A 16,045-nucleotide genomic window follows, 5' to 3' on the forward strand; every position below is an offset into this window, starting at 1 on the left:
GTAGCCCAGAGGTTCTCAAACTGGGGGTTGGGACCCCTCAGGAGGTCGCAAAGTTATTACATGGGGGGGGGTTGCGAACTGTCAGCCTCCACCCCAAACCCTGTGCCTCACCTCCAGCATTTATAATGGTGTTAGATATATAAAAATGTGTTTTTAATTTATAAGGAGGGGGGTCGCACTCAGAGGCTTGCTACGTGAAAGGTCACCAGTACAAAAGTTTGAGAACCACTAGTGTAGCCTATTGGCTTAGCTTTGTTAGGTCCTCTGAAGTTCACAGCCTTTTATAGATTAATTAATGTAAATCATTGTGTCATCTGCCATTTTTGCCATCTCACCATTTGCTGCCGTTTTCAGACTACGTACCTAATATAATCTGTCGAACATCTAGATATACAAAGATACAGTTTTACAAAACATGCAGGAAGATATAATTTTACACAATGTTTTTGACTGAGTGGAGAGCTGATTTTTAGCTCATCAGTATCTGCGTACACAGATGTCAGCACTCACACATTAGGCCACATCTGGGTTTTCCCCTATAAACTGAGTGCAGGATTGTCCTCTACTGTCTATTCCTCAATTCTTTATCCAATTTCCCAAGGTGAAGCTTCTGTCATGTCCCTTTGGGGTGCCCAAAGGGGGATTAGTCCAAAATCTAGTAGATTTTGTCAGCAGTAAGCGCCTCATAAGAGAACTGTACTGTAACTGGGGAAGTCCTAATAGAACAAACCTTCAGCCCTTTGGCTGCGTGCACATTAGGAGGGACTGTTGGAGCAACGTCAAGGAAAGGAAGTCTTGTTACCAGAGAGCACTGAGAGCAGGTTGTGTGTTCAGCCAGAGTTCAGAGATCTTTGTAGACTTCACTGCTGTTGACCTTTCAGATTAAAAGCTACAGAAGTGCAAAGCATTATTTATAAAACACAATTTAAGTGGTGTATCTTCCGGATCTGGTAACACCACATAACTGCGATGACGGAACTTTAGACACAGCAGCGGCAGCTGCTGCACTGGGGTCCATTAGCTGTGCAAAGAGCACAGCCCAGCATTCAGATATGTTTTCCATTTCCACACGCAGCACAACAAATTCTAGCACACCGCTCAGACCAATGCAGACACACCCCTTTCACATGCTGATATCATGTTATCCCAAGAGTCCACTGGAAATGCTTGGCTTGTTTTTCCCAATCTGCTGGAAGTTTCCCACTGCCAGAGTCACCATGCTAGTTGGGAGTTTATTTCTCTGTTGCTGCTGTAAATATTTCCATATTGTGGATGGAAGGCACGTGTGCATGCGGCTTGCAGCCTGGAAAAGACCTGTCAGTAGGCATTCCCCATGCCCAGCCTGAGAGAAATCAGGGCTAGATGGACAAGCACAATACACACCCCCATACCTACTGGTGCAGGCAAACTAGACCTCTGCTATTGGCTGAGCCAATGCAAAAGCCAGGCTATCCAGCTACCAAGGTTTATATCCCACACCCATCACTACGGTATTGGAGAGACTTGATTCTGAAATAAATGGACTGTAGCACTGTGTTCTGGGAGCTATTGCTCATGCTAGACCCTCTCACAAGCCCTGCTGACATCAACAGAAACTGAGTCTAGAGCTTTTTTCAGTCGCACTTTCTTTACTACATAAGGGCACTTGTGCCAGACTATTCAAGGTGCCTGCCACTGACTCCTCCTCATCTACAATTCCTGTTCTCTGGCTCCATTCTAACCCTTTTTTTCAGATTCAGTCCCTTTTAAAATTAAACATTTAGGCAACTTAATGCTGATACAAGGGGCCTGACCAATAACTGTGGAGCGATGATTTATCCAGACAACAGGGACAACATCCGGAGAGACCACCTAAGGACAAAAGGAAAGCTCAGTGTCCATGTCCCAGCCAATCTCTGGCCTTGGCACTGAGGCCACTACAAGAGGGCTAATAACTGTCAGCTGGATTGGTGGAAATTGGACTGAGATCTGCCAAACAGTCAAAGGGCAATGACTTTTGGTCACTGCTGATGTGAGCTGGATTTGATCGACTGATCCAGAATGAGACTCCACATCCCTTTCCCCAGCTCTTTCAGCTATCCAGTTCTCCATGTTGCCAACACCTTGGCTCCCCCACCCAATACTGAAAGAGCTCACTTCCCAAAGGGAGAAGAAGGGTTCAGGTAGGGTGCGTTTGGTCCAAGGGCCTTCTCACATTACCACCACGCCCTGTGGGGTCACTGGGCTGATATCAAACGTTTCCATGCAAAGAAAAAAAAAAGGGCAGGGGGAGATGGATGCTCTTTACCTATTGCGCTGCCAATCAGGAGAGCCCATGCCCCAGTGTTATCTCTGCCCAATGCTGTCAGCACCAATCAGCTTCTCTCTTGTGACAGTTATTTCTTTACTGAAATCTACGTCCCACCCTTTCTGCCTTACAAATTATGCTCAAGATCATTTGGCTTGAAGTGCTGCACACTGGCGAGAATCTTACGACGACTTCAGAAGGGTCCTAAGTGTAATGTGCTAGGTGCCTCTCCCAGAATTCTTACCCAGATGCATCTCACCCCTAAGAAGAGGTCGGACAGAGACAGCCAGTTTTGGGAGGATGGGGAGGAAAGCTGAACAAAAACGTAAGGGGGTTAAAGAAGAAAAGAAGTCTGGCAAAGTTACATGTTGCCGTCATGTTCCATGAAATTAACTTTCTGTGCTAGTGGGCAGCCAAGACTGTAACCACAGATTTGCTTTAATCACTGGACAGCTCTCAGGAGAGGTTGGACCCAGATTCCCACCCCTGTAATCTGTAGCATCTGATGAAAACAATTTGGACGGAATTAATCTGGGGCTAATAGGCAAAGGCTGCAGTTCGGTCTCCCCTGTGTACTGCCAAAGTACAATGACATTTACTGCCTGCTCAGACTAATGGTATTCAAAGCAGAGAAGGGGAAAAAGGAAATACGAATTTACTTTTCCCTCAAAGGGTGGATAAACTAGATAAAAAATATAAAACCGAGTTTGAACAGTGCATTCCCTTCATTGGGTGGCCTGCTGAAATGCAGCACAGACCCAATAACTGCAACACCCTTGAGAACTAAGACTGATTGCTAGTTATGCACATTTCATGAAAATCTTAATTCACTCTGAGAACAGTTCTGTTTGTACAACAAAACAAGTATGGGTCTGTACCAGACATATCTGCCGGTTGTTACTTTGAGATACATAAGAATCAGTTTTCTTTCTTCTATTATTCCTGGGAGCTTTACACCATTCTCCAGGCATTATATATCAGGTATATTTGGGGGCTGAGACTTCTAGGTTGCAGGTTCTAATCTAGCCTAAGGTTGATAGTAACTGAAATTGGTTTTCATCTCTAATGGCTATTAGGTGACCTTGGTGAAATGAACTAGGGTGTCAGTCAATTTCCTAGTGGAGAAGTGTCTGCATCACTAGAGCCCTGCGCAAACACAAAATTTGTATCTGCATCTGATCCACAAAAATGGTTCATGGATATAAAGGGGATATCTGCAGATTTGCAGGGCTTTACAAACAAAATCTGTATCCGCAGCTGATCTGCAAAATTGGTCTGCGAATATCCGCGAATTTGCAGGGCTCTACCCATCACATAAACCACTATCATAATTGGCACTAACTGGCCCAATTGCAGGGAACCTCAGTAGAATCCAAGGAATGAATGATCAATGGAGGCTGTCCCCCTTCGGGGCAGGGTTGAGGAACACTGGTAAGGAGGCCAGATGGAAGCTTGACCTGCCACTGCCCGCAATGCCATTTTCTGATTCATTAAGAATCTGTTTATCTGACACCAAAACTAAAATCACGCATTGTACCACTGCCTCGGGCTCCACTATCAGAGTTGTTAGAGAAGTAGTAGTCCTGAGGTCATCTCTTCCATCCCCCCCAGGGACTAATGGAAGACTCCCCTGTATTATAGTGCTTTATCCAGTCCAATCGTGTGTGTCCCCAGCAATGGGGCTCACATGCTTTCCTTTGCTTTACAGCTGAGTGGTATTTCAGATATCCCTAAACTGTAAGGCCAGAAGGGACCATCATGATCATCTAGTCTGACCTCCTGCACACTGCTGGCCACAGAATCTCACCCACCCACTCCCATAACAGACCCCTAACCTCTGGCTGACTTACTGAAATCCTCAAATCATGATTTAAAAAGACTTCAAGTAACAGAGGCCACAAGACTTCCCTGAAATAATTCCTGTTTGAACTAGAATCTCTCTTTTGGAAAAAACATTCAGTATTGATTTCAAAATTCCCAGAGATGGAAAATCCACCAGAACCCTTGGTAAATCATTCCAATGGTTAATTACCCTCACTGTTAAAAAATTCAAATTCTTTATTTCTCAAGCACTCACTACTGCTTTGGCTAGGAAGCATAACTGAGATTTTTCTGGGGGCGAAAGAAACATTTATTCCACCCAAACACTTCAAAATTTGAAAAACCATGACTGATACAAAGTCTAGACACATAAGAGACATACTGAAAAAAGAGACTATTTACAATAGAACTCAAGTTACTTTTCACAACTCCAATCAGTCCCACTGGAGTAAGGCACACCTCCAGCTGTCAATTTGTCATGATCCGCAACTGCTCTGATTTACCAATCCACACCATCCCCTTTATCTCTTTCTCCAGCCTCCTCCTTTGATTTGCAGCAAGAGAACTGGTTATATAATCTAAGTTCAAAGGCCAAAATGACTGCCATGGTGGCCTACATTTCCCAGCCTGCTTCCTGAGACCACGAATGCAAACTTTCATACGATGGCTCCTGAGATTCCAGCCACGCTTCTTAAAACAAGGTGAGTTCCCCTGGTGTTTAGTTTTCACCTCCTTCCAGAAGATCAGCATCTAAGGGCCAAACTGAATGCTAGTATGGGGCAAACTGAATAGCTCAACTATAAGCACGCTGACCAGCCGAGCTGAATTACAGCCAAAATCTTAAAAGAGGATCATACCTTTCATCCAGTGATGGGACCTACAGTCAACTCTGATACTAGAACTCTGCTCTCAGGCTCTAAAGCCACAAACAGCACAATGGACTTACCTACAACTACCTCTGTGCTTCCAAGAAGCCCTTTTATTCCCACCAGTGGCAGAACCTCCTACCACAGAGAGCACTAGAAAGTGATTCCTAATATTCATCTTAAATTTCCCTCTGCTTAATGAGGTCTCACTGCTCCTTGTTCTACCCCTTGCTGACAATACATGTTTGTCCCCCTCCCTTAGTGATCGAAGCGTTTTGGAAGTCTACCTATCCAGACTTGGGTTAGAGTGTGGGTGCTGGGGGTACTGGTGGCCTGTGCTATACAGGAGATGAAACTAGATAATCCTAGTGGTCCCTTCTGCTCTTAAACTCTAAAACCCCATTTTATTGCTGCATTTGATAGGCTGAATCTTTGTTATTTTCCACTGAATGCATCCGATGAAGTGAGCCGTAGCCCACGAAAGCTTATGCTCAAATAAATTGGTTAGTCTCTAAGGTGCCACTAGTACTCCTCTTCTTTTTGTTATTTCCTGGCTCTCTTTCCAATACGCACAGACTACAGTGCTGAGGACATTAGAAGTCTACTGATTTTTAATTTCTCAAGGCTCTTAAACTTCGGTCCATGAAACACTTGCTGGTGATCTGATGAAAGCTAGTTGGTGCTGGCTCCTTGTTTCCAGTTGTTCAGAGTCGCATTAAAAAACTAAAACCACATTACATTCTTTCCTAATGTTACTTTTCTGTGTAAGCAATTGCTGTAGTTATATATTCTGCAATAATGAACTGGAGAAGAGTTCCTTCACGACAATCTTTGCATTAAAGTGTGGGCAGCACTATGAACTAGATAAGTTCATGGAGGATAGGTCCATGACTGGCTATTAGCCAGGATGGTGTCCCTAGCCTCTATTTGCCAGAAGCTGGGAATGGGTGACAGGGGATAGGTTACTTGAAGATTACCTGTTCTGTTCATTCCCTCTGGGGCACCTGGCATTGGTCACTGTTGGAAGACGGGACACTGGGCTAAATGGACCCAGTATGGCTGCTCTTATATTCTTATGAAAAAATCTGATCCCCATTATGGATAGTATTTTTCTACCCTTGGTGTTTGCAACTCCTCCCAATTTAGAATGATAAATTTGCAGATGATACTATTTCCTGATTCTTCTAGATAATTACAAAGACCAGACCAGCCACTGTACACTTCTCGCAATCATTTCTTATTGCACTCTGCTCATTGTGTGTTCAATCCATTGATAATGCTCCCATCCTAGCCAATTTAATTTCTACAATATTTCACTAGACACGATCAAATATTTTATTGAAGTTTAAATCTCCCACTTATTGTGTCACCTGCTCGGAATAAGTTTTCGTTTGGCATGATTCTTCATAACCCCTCAACACTACTTGTTGCTCCTGCTTTGAGCAGGGGGTTGGACTAGATGATCTCCTGAGGTCCCTTCCAACCCTGATATTCTATTCTAAGTTCCATTATCTGGTGAGTGCTCAGTGTGGTTCTCCCCCTTTGTTTGTTATATAACTAGGAATAGAGGTTAGACTTCCCAAAGAGCAATTGCCAGGACCATACTTCCATTTCTTGGATGTTTAGTAACTCATTCATTATTTTCAAATCCTTTGGTACCTCCCCAGTTTTTTATGCCTTCTCAAAAATAACAGCTAACAAACCAACTGCTTCATTAGCAAATTCAAGACCCTGGAGGATTGCATGTGATCCTGGCATGCTGGTGTGTGTATAAGTCAATGTCTCTAAGAATTTCCTTACCTACTTTTTTGCAAAAGCTTATTCACAGGATTGTCATCACTACCCAATTATTCAAACTTCTTTTCCTTATTTTTCTTGTTATGGATACATGTGAGTAGTTCAGCCATATTAGAATCATTCTGGCTTTCAACCCCCTCATCATTAGTGGGCCTACTTTCTCACAAGTATTTATTTTCCTCCAGATGTATTTGTATCTATATCCCCCTAATCCCACTGGCATTAACTTATTCTGCATTTTTGGTTGCCTTATCTTTTAACTGTGCATTCTTGTCTGGTTCCCTTCCTTTCTATTTCTAGTACAGATTTTTTTGTTTGGTTGTGGGGTTTTTGGCTTTATTTTTTAAATAGATTCATAGATATTTAGGTCACAAGGGACCATTATGATCATCTAGTCTGACCTCCTGTACAACGCAGGCCACAGAATTTCACCCACCACTTCTGCGAAAGACCTCTCACCTATGTCTGAGCTATTGACGTCCTCAAATCATGGTTTAAAGACTTCAAGGAGCAGAGAATCCTCCAGCAAGTGACCCGTGCCCCATGCTACAGAGAAAGGCGAAAAACCTCCAGGGCCTCTTCCAATCTGCCCTCGAGGAAAATTCCTTCCCGACCCCAAATATGGCAATCAGCTAACCCCTGAGCATATGGACAAGATTCACCAGCCAGATACTACAGAAAATTCTTTCCTGGGTAACTCAGATCCCACCCCATCTAATATCCCATCACAGGCCATTGGGCCTATTTACCATGAATATTTAATTACCAAAACTATGTTATCCCATAATATCATCTCCTCCATAAACTTATCGAGTTTAATCTTAAAGCCAGATAGATCTTTTGTCCCCACTGCTTCCCTTGGAAGGCTATTCCAAAACTTCACTCCTCTGATGGTTAGAAACCTTTGTCTAATTTCAAGTCTAAACTTCCTGGCGGCCAGTTTATATCCATTTGTTCTTGTGTCCACATTGGTACTGAGCTTAAATAATTCCTCTCCCTTTCTGGTATTTATCCCTCTGATATATTTATAGAGAGCAATCATATCTCCCCTCAACCTTCTTTTAGTTAGGCTAAACAAGCCAAGCTCCTTGAGTCTCCTTTCATAAGACAAGTTTTCCATTCCTCGGATCATCCTAGTAACCCTTCTCTGTACCTGTTCCAGTTTGAATTCATCCTTCTTAAACATGGGAGACCAGAACTGCACACACTATTCCAGGTGAGGTCTCACCAGTGCCTTGTATAATGGTACTAAAACCTCCTTATCCCTACTGGAAATACCTCTCCTGATGCATCCCAAGACAGCATTAGCTTTTTTCACAGCCATATCACATTGGCAGCTCATAGTCATCCTATGATCAACCAATACTACTCCAAGGTCCTTCTCCTCCTCTGTTACTTCTAATTGATGCATCCCCAGCTTATAACTAAAATTCTTGTTATTAATCCCTAAATGCATGACCTTACACCTCTCACTATTAAATTTCATCCTATTACTATTACTCCAGTTTACAAGGTCATCCAGATCCTCCTGTAGGATATCCCTGTCCTTCTCTAAATTGGCAATACCTCCCAGCTTTGTATCATCCGCAAACTTTATTAGCACACTCCCACTTTTTGTGCCAAGGTCAGTAATAAAAAGATTAAATAAGATTGGTCCCAAAACCGATCCTTGAGGAACTCCACTGGTAACCTCCTCCAGCCTGACAGTTCACCTTTCAGTAGGACCCGTTGTAGTCTCCCCTTTAACCAATTCCTTATCCACCTTTCAATTTTCCTATTGATCCCCATCTTTTCCAATTTAAATAATAATTCCCCATTTGGCATGGTATCAAATGCCTTACTGAAATCTAGGTAAATTAGATCCACTGCGTTTCCTTTGTCTAAAAAATCTGTTACTTTCTCAGGTTGGTTTGGCACAATCTACCTTTTGTAAAACCATGTTGTATTGTCCCATTTACCATTGACTTCAATGTCCTTAACTACCTTCTCCTTCAAAATTTTTTCCAAGACCTTGCATATTACAGATGTCAAACTAACAGGCCTATAGTTACCCGGATCACTTTTTTTTCCCTTTCTTAAAAACAGGAACTATGTTAGCAATTCTCCAATCATACGGTACAACCCCTGAGTTTACGGATTCATTAAAAATTCTTGCTAATGGGCTTGCAATTTCATGTGCCAATTCCTTTAATATTCTTGGATGAAGATTATCTGGGTCCCCCGATTTAGTCCCACTAAGCTGTCTGAGTTTCACTTCTACCTCAGATATGGCAATATCTACCTCCATATCCTCATTCCCATTTGTCATGCTACCATTATCCCTAAGATCCTCTTTAGTCTTATTAAAGACTGAGGCAAAGTATTTGTTTAGATATTGGGCCATGCCTAGATTATCCTTGACCTCCACTCCATCCTCAGTGTTTAGCGGTCCCACTACTTCTTTCTTTGTTTTCTTCTTATTTATATGGCTATAGAATCTTTTACTATTGGTTTTAATTCCCTTTGCAAGGTCCAACTCTACTTGACTTTTAGCCTGTCTCACTTTATCCCTACATGTTCTGACCTCAATAAGGTAGCTTTCCTTGCTGATCCCTCCCTTCTTCCACTCCCTGTATGCTTTCTGTTTTTTCTTAATCACCTCTCTGAGATGCTTGCTCTTCCAGCTTGGTCTATACCTCCTGCCTATGAATTTTTCCCCTTTCTTGGGATGCAGGCTTCCGATAGCTTCTGCAGCTTTGATTTAAAATAATCCCAGGCCTCCTCTACCTTTAGATCCATAAATTCTTCAGTCCAATCCACTTCCCTAACTAATTTCCTTAATTTTTGAAAGTCAGCCCTTTTGAAATCAAAAACCTTAGTTGCAGATTTATTTTTGTTAATCCTTCCGTTCAGTTTGAACTGAATTAGCTCATGATCACTTGAGCCAAGATTATCCCCTACAACCATTTCTTCCATGAGGTCCTCACTACCCACCAAAACCAAAGCTAAAATGGCATCCCCTCTTGTCGGTTCAGCAACTACTTGATGAAGGAATCCATCAGCTACCACACCTAGGAAAATCTGAGCCCTATTATTATTACTAGCACTCGTCCTCCAGTCTATATCTGGGAAGTTAAAGTCTCCCATGATCACACAGTTTCCATTAGTATTTACTTTATTAAAAACATTAAAAAGGGCTCTATCCAAATTAGATCCCGGCGGTCTATAGCACACCCCAAGCACTATCCCAGGGGAGGCTCTAATAGTTTTCTTCCCCAATGTAATTTTTGCCCAGACAGAAAGGCTCTTTTTGCGGACGCTTCCATACCCAGGCACAACTTTGTGTAAAACAATTATTGGTCATTTGTCATGTTTCTAAACACCTTCCCCTGCCCACTTCCCATTCTCCACCATCCAGTTATAAAGATAACTAATGACAATGAGAAGCCTGCAGTGTTTGGAGACATTACATCTAATTCCTCTTTGGGAACAACAACTCAAGCTTTCTGAGCTACCAGGAATCAGGAATAGGCTTGAACAAGCTGACTAGCGCGGGTTTACTACCTAGAGTCCAGTTGGAAGACTGATTCAATGTTGGATACTGGGGCTCATTAAAAAGATAAATCTATTCCAGATAATATACTGGATGGCGAGAGATGCACGTTTCCAAAGTTCTGACATGTCCTATCCCTTCCTTCCCACTGCACACAAACTACTCCAGACCAGATATGAACAATCCAAAGAAGGGCTGTGTGGTAGGCAATGTTCCCTAACCTGTGCATATGCGCATCACACAGCAATCTTCCATGTACCACACATCACAAACCATGCTACTCAGACCTTTGACTCTGCCCCCCCCCCCAACCAGCTCCAGTTACTGCCTCCCATTGGCTGATTGTTTGAGAGCTGAGAGCCAATAAGGTTCTGGCCAAGGCTCCCAGCAGCAGGCAGGGCACACCTCCACCAATGGGGAAGAAGTAACCAAAGCTGAGTGGTGTGCCACGGAGCCCAAGCCTGTGTCTGGCTCTGGAGCCCATGTGACAGTGCACACCACCACTCTGTCACTCATGCAGGGCAATGCCCCATGCCACCTGGCTCTGGTTACTGCCTTCCCATTGGCTGTGGGAACTTGGAGCTTATCTGACTGTGGCCAGCCTTGACCCCCCTCCCCCCGCCGGCCCACAGGTCAGGTCACACCTCTACCAATGGGGAAGCAGTTACCAGAGCTGGGTGGTGTAATGGTTGAGTCCCTTCCCTGCTGGCATGATGGAGGAGCAGCCTGCCAAATTCGAATGGCGTTGCGACCCGATGCACAGGTTCCAGCTGCTCCCAGTCTCTGCCTCCTTTCTGTTCCCCCATGGATGCAGGCTCCATCACATGAGGCTCTGTGGAGTTTGTAAACCGCTCAGTACAACGAAAATTTAGAGGACACATTGGTAATAGGACAGTAGTTAGCACAGGACTAGCCAGCTGTGCTTAGATGCTGTTCATCTAGGCTAGCTGTGGCTTTGTAGGAACTGCTCTCGCACAAGGGGGTTTTCACTAAACCTTAAGGAGGAGGAGATAGAGTTGTGAATCTTTATTCTGCTCAGGAAGCTAAAAGAATGTCAGGCTGTGCAGTTTAGTAGCAGCATAATGAGTACAGCTTTGAGGATAACATTCAACTAGCTAAGTGTCACCACACTTACCTCATAATTGTATTTGTGCTTCAGGTTCCAGCGACAAATGGGACACTGACCAGAAGGGTTCGGAGGAGTTGGGGTTTTGACATCTTCTATAATTTTGCCCTCAACCTGGGAAACAAGTCAGAGGATACACTGATCAGATGAAGAGCCCAGAGTTCATGCCTATGTAGACTTATCGCTCAAGTTCCAACAGCTTACTCAGCCCTGTATAAACATAAGAGAGTCCCTGTACTAAAGCTGTTTATAGTCAGGTACATACAGAACAAGCATTTCAGATGTACATAGGAGCTGGCACAAGTCCAAAGAGTCATTAGGGCCTGGTAAGTCTTGATCAGTGGATTTGTGTTGAGTAGTGGAGAGCTCGATTAATTTGAATCCCTCCTATTTTGCAGATGTTTCATATTACTTTGTAGGTAAAAATCTAGAGAATTCAGACTGAGCTCTCTGCTTCTGCGAGTGCAAGGTAGTGTGTGATGGGGACAAATATTTAGAGTTCTCTGTTGGAGTTTAGTCTGGTGTCACACAGTGAGGTACTAGCTGTTGGGAATATTTCATGCCACAGCCTGTGTTTTGGACCCATGCCCTTCTTGCCCGGTGAAGTACAGTTAAACCACTGTGGGCAGAATCTCTCAGTACACCCAACTTTTATTAAGGAAGCTGTTGTACAGGTGGCTGTCTCTCAAAAATCATTGCTTGATATTAACAATCTAGCCAAACATAGGCCAGCATCTAGTATTCTGTTCTTTGTCAGTCTGGGTGTAGACCTGGTGACATTAAACACTGCACTGGCTGCTTTGATAAATGATTCCATCCTGGTAATAGATAAAGATGCATCATCCATGTTGATATTATTATATCTATCAACTGCTTTTGATATTGCTGACCACAAGGTGTTGTTGACTTGTCTGTGAACCCTAGAAAAAGAGCCACATGCCCTTCAGTAGCTTCAGTCTCATCTCTTGGAGAAATTTCAGAATGTATTTTTTGGCTCCTCTACACCTGATTACTCTTATGTGGGTTTCTATGTGGTCACACCATGTGTTCATTGTGTGTACTGGGCCTGCAGAAGGGCTAATAAGGAGGCATATGAGTTTATGTTTTCACGGGCTCATGAGACCCAGCACATTCTCATCCATACATGGTAAATACCTTTCTCAATGTTTGATAAAGATTGGAATACAGATAAGGGCTAGCTGTCTGAGGCGGAATCCAGAAGAGACTGAAGTGATGTTGGCAGGATGGGTGGTGCAATCAGAAGATATGAGGAGGACTATGTCTGCCCCTTAATTGATGCTGTGTGCCCACCATTTGTTGAGAGTTTCCATTCTGTAGATATTGATGATCTCCAGTTGCTGTTAAGAAATTATGTAGCAGAAATTCTCTCTTCCCCCCCACCATCTACCTCTCGCCAGGAGTTTGTGACCATTTCTTTCAAATAAAGATCTTGCTACTGTGATCTACGCTATTACCACCTCAAGTCTAGTTTATTGAGAAGTGCTCTGGATGGAGCTTGCAGATTTCAGTAATCCACTTACATGAAAGTCCCTTGTTTTTGAATGGAGATACTATTAGTAGGGGGTTCTCCCTGAGGGGCTTCCAACGTTGGAATTAGTTTCTCCATTTGGGCTGAAATAGCACCAATCTTTTGACCTTCTGGGCATGGTGCTAGTTCATCTTTTTCTCCAGATTTTTGCAGAAAGGCATGCTGAGTGCTGGTGCATATGGACTTGAGGGTAAGAAAGACAGAGACTGTCATCCATCCCCCAATTCCATGGCTGCTGATCGGTTTTACTCTTGTTGGTACAAATATGTTAAAAATACAATCAATTATATAATGAAACAAATCTAAAAACTCTGACCCAGTAAGGTGCTCAGATTTCAGTCAATACATGATATGTAATGTAGAAATGACCAGAAAAAACCCCAAACTTTTTAGGGAACACACTTTTTGGTAAGTGCTGTCTTGCCAAACTTGTCTATACATCAATAGCAAGCAAAGAAAGGACAGTTGTAGGCCACCTTTGATTTCATCCAGTCACTCCTACTTATACCTGCTGGTAATATAACAAATTGCTCTCCTTTTTGGTGTTTGCCTTCATCCTGATCTAGAAAACGGACATGATCTCAAGTCCACTGAGGGCCCCAATGCTTAGGGATGAGCTGGAAGGATTTTGGCCTGCTAAGACCGCATAAGCCTGTGTTCTTGTTCTAAGAAAAGGGCGTAATGAACTTGAAACCAAAGGAAAACCCCTGTCTGGGGTTCAAAGGACTGCTCACCTGCCAGAGTCCATTTTGGAGTTAGAATGATTTCTGGTAAGCTTATTAGTATGCATGTAGGTTCTTCTATGGTTTTTAATGTTTTTGCTGTATTGCTTTTACCTTAAGAATAAAATGTGCTTGCTTAGAAAGAGCTGTGTAGTATATTAACTGTGGTAATTACACTGTTAACCACCTCTGAAGAGAATGCAAAAAAAGCCTGTCTTCTGTTGGGGATATCAGAGTTTAAACTGTTCAGCCTGGAAATACCCCAGTCAGAAGGGAGAGAGATGAATGCCTCCACTGAAAAGACGAGGCTGGGAAACCAGAAGCCAAGAGTGCTACATGTGCTGAGTTGCGATAACATTGGAAGTCCCCCCCAGCCAGGACTTCCAATATTATCAGTCGCATTGCTGGACCACAATATGGGAGCATTTACAGCTACATGTGATTCTGACCATCAGAGCTTAGGATCTCATGCTGCTTTCATCCATGCGAGAGAGGAAGACCCAGAACTTTAACAACCCAACTACTCACCTGGGTTGCCTGAATTCATAATACACGGTTACATTTGCATTGCATTCGAGTCACAGAACATTTACTAAGAGTGAACTGCATTAAGCAGAAAAAAATCATGTACTGTATGTCCCACCTCCAGACAAAATAAGCCAATGTGACCAAAAAACCTCCCAACAACTTCATCCCTGAAGTTTCTAAAGAAAATGTATTTCTCTCCATGCAAGAAAAACAAACAAACAAACCCAAACTATGTGGCTTTAGAAATAGTGTGTATTGTGACTTGGAAAAAAGTAATAACTTACAACGGTTGTACTTCCTTCCGTAACTTCCACAACTGTAGAAATAAAAGATGGAAAACCAGGTCAGACATGTTCAAGCTGGAACTAGTGACTTTCTTTTAATCAATAAACTGAAATTATGTACAAACAAAACATGTGGTGGAGAGAAGTCTGCGATGCAAGAGAAGAGTGTGATTCCCCAACAAAGCAAACCCGAGGTACGAAGACTGTCAAAAGTAATGCTTTACTGGTGGGCAGTTGGAGGCAGAGCAGAGGGCAGGCCTTTCAAACTGGGGACCTCTCATTGCTTAATTTTTACTGTTTTGAGTATATCTGTGGTGTGTTCAAAAGTTTTATGATTTCCCTATCATCTGTGGCTAATTCTGATCAAGGAAGTCAAGAGACCCTCTTAAGTAAAAGCAATCTGAAAATGTCAAGCATTTAGGCTGCCTCCAGAGTTTTTAGTTCCTCCATGGTTAAAGTCTGTGTAGAGAGGAAAGAAACTTCCTTGCCCTTCTGGCTGTGACAATCTTCAGACAGAGAACAAATACCTTGCTTTGAATCTGTGAAACTAAAAGTGCAGAACTGGGATTTTGGAAGGTCTCCCATTCATAGGAAATTAAACCTGAACCCTAATTACTGCAACTTTAATGACAACACAATTATTTCTATTTGTTTTAGATGTCGCATCTCATTGCAGTAACTCAGTGGTGGACAATCATCAGTGGAGCGTATCTGCACCCCACCCTTTTGAAGAAGGGAAGCACTATCCCCATCACACATCTGGGGAACCAAGGCAGACAATTTGACTTCTCCAAAGCCACGCAGAAAGCCTACGTCTAAGCAAGCACCTAGCTCGGGTCTCTAGAATCCCTATCGCTAGCCCCACCCCTCGCTGCTCACTCGCTCGCTCCCAAGCCGACCTTTGCCAAGCAACTCGGAGGGGAACAGCCCCCTACAGGTGCCAAATCGGGCTAGCCGGTGTGGCCGATGGGCGCCTCCCGGTCTGGGCCCAGACGCGCTGCCAGCAGCAGCAGCGGTAGATTTCACCCTGTCAGCCAGGAGCCTGCAGCCCTTCCCCGCCCGTTGCCCCCCCGCGCGAGACCCGCACCCCTCGCTCCGACCAGGGCCGGCAACGGAGCGCTGGTTCCCCCCGGCTCGCGTCTCCCGGCGGCAGCAGTAGCAGCGCGGCGCCCCCAGCCGCCCCCCGGACTCACCCTGCCGGAGCGCGCGGGCTGGAGGCCGGGCCCAGCCGCCCCCCAGCCCCAGGAGACCGGAGACCAGCCGGCTCCAGACACCGCGCAGCAAGCCGGGTGCCGCCATCTTGGGAATCGGACCCGACACCCCCACCTCCCGCCGCCGCGCGCGCCACTTCCGCTTCCGGGGCGCTCGGGCCTGCAGGCGGGAAGAGGGCGGGGAGCAGCCTGCGATGCCGCCATCTTGGAGCGAGGCCCAGGCGCAGGGCCGCTCCCCAGCCGCCACTGAAGGGACGGGCCCAGAGCCGCGGCTCTCATTTGGGAAGTTTAGAGCCAGGGGCGCATCCCGGCCGTGGGGGCC

At 44.4% G+C, this 16,045-nt stretch overlaps 1 protein-coding gene across 1 annotated transcript in view; it reads right to left on the reverse strand.

Annotated features, from left to right (window-relative positions):
* Window positions 1-15,830, reverse strand: part of MRPS18A (mitochondrial ribosomal protein S18A) — a 30,114-nt gene extending 14,284 nt beyond the window's left edge. The window contains exons 1-3 of the mRNA XM_077813579.1: window positions 15,706-15,830; window positions 14,513-14,544; window positions 11,439-11,543 (exon numbers count right to left, since the gene is read on the reverse strand). Of these exons, the coding sequence (XP_077669705.1) occupies window positions 11,439-11,543; window positions 14,513-14,544; window positions 15,706-15,811 (243 nt within the window). The 5' untranslated portion in view covers window positions 15,812-15,830. The remainder of the gene's footprint in view (window positions 1-11,438; window positions 11,544-14,512; window positions 14,545-15,705) is intronic.
* Between the last annotated feature and the right edge of the window lie 215 nt (window positions 15,831-16,045).

Source organism: Eretmochelys imbricata, chromosome 3, assembly GCF_965152235.1.
Source record: "Eretmochelys imbricata isolate rEreImb1 chromosome 3, rEreImb1.hap1, whole genome shotgun sequence".
NCBI classification, from domain to species: Eukaryota; Metazoa; Chordata; order Testudines; family Cheloniidae; genus Eretmochelys; species Eretmochelys imbricata.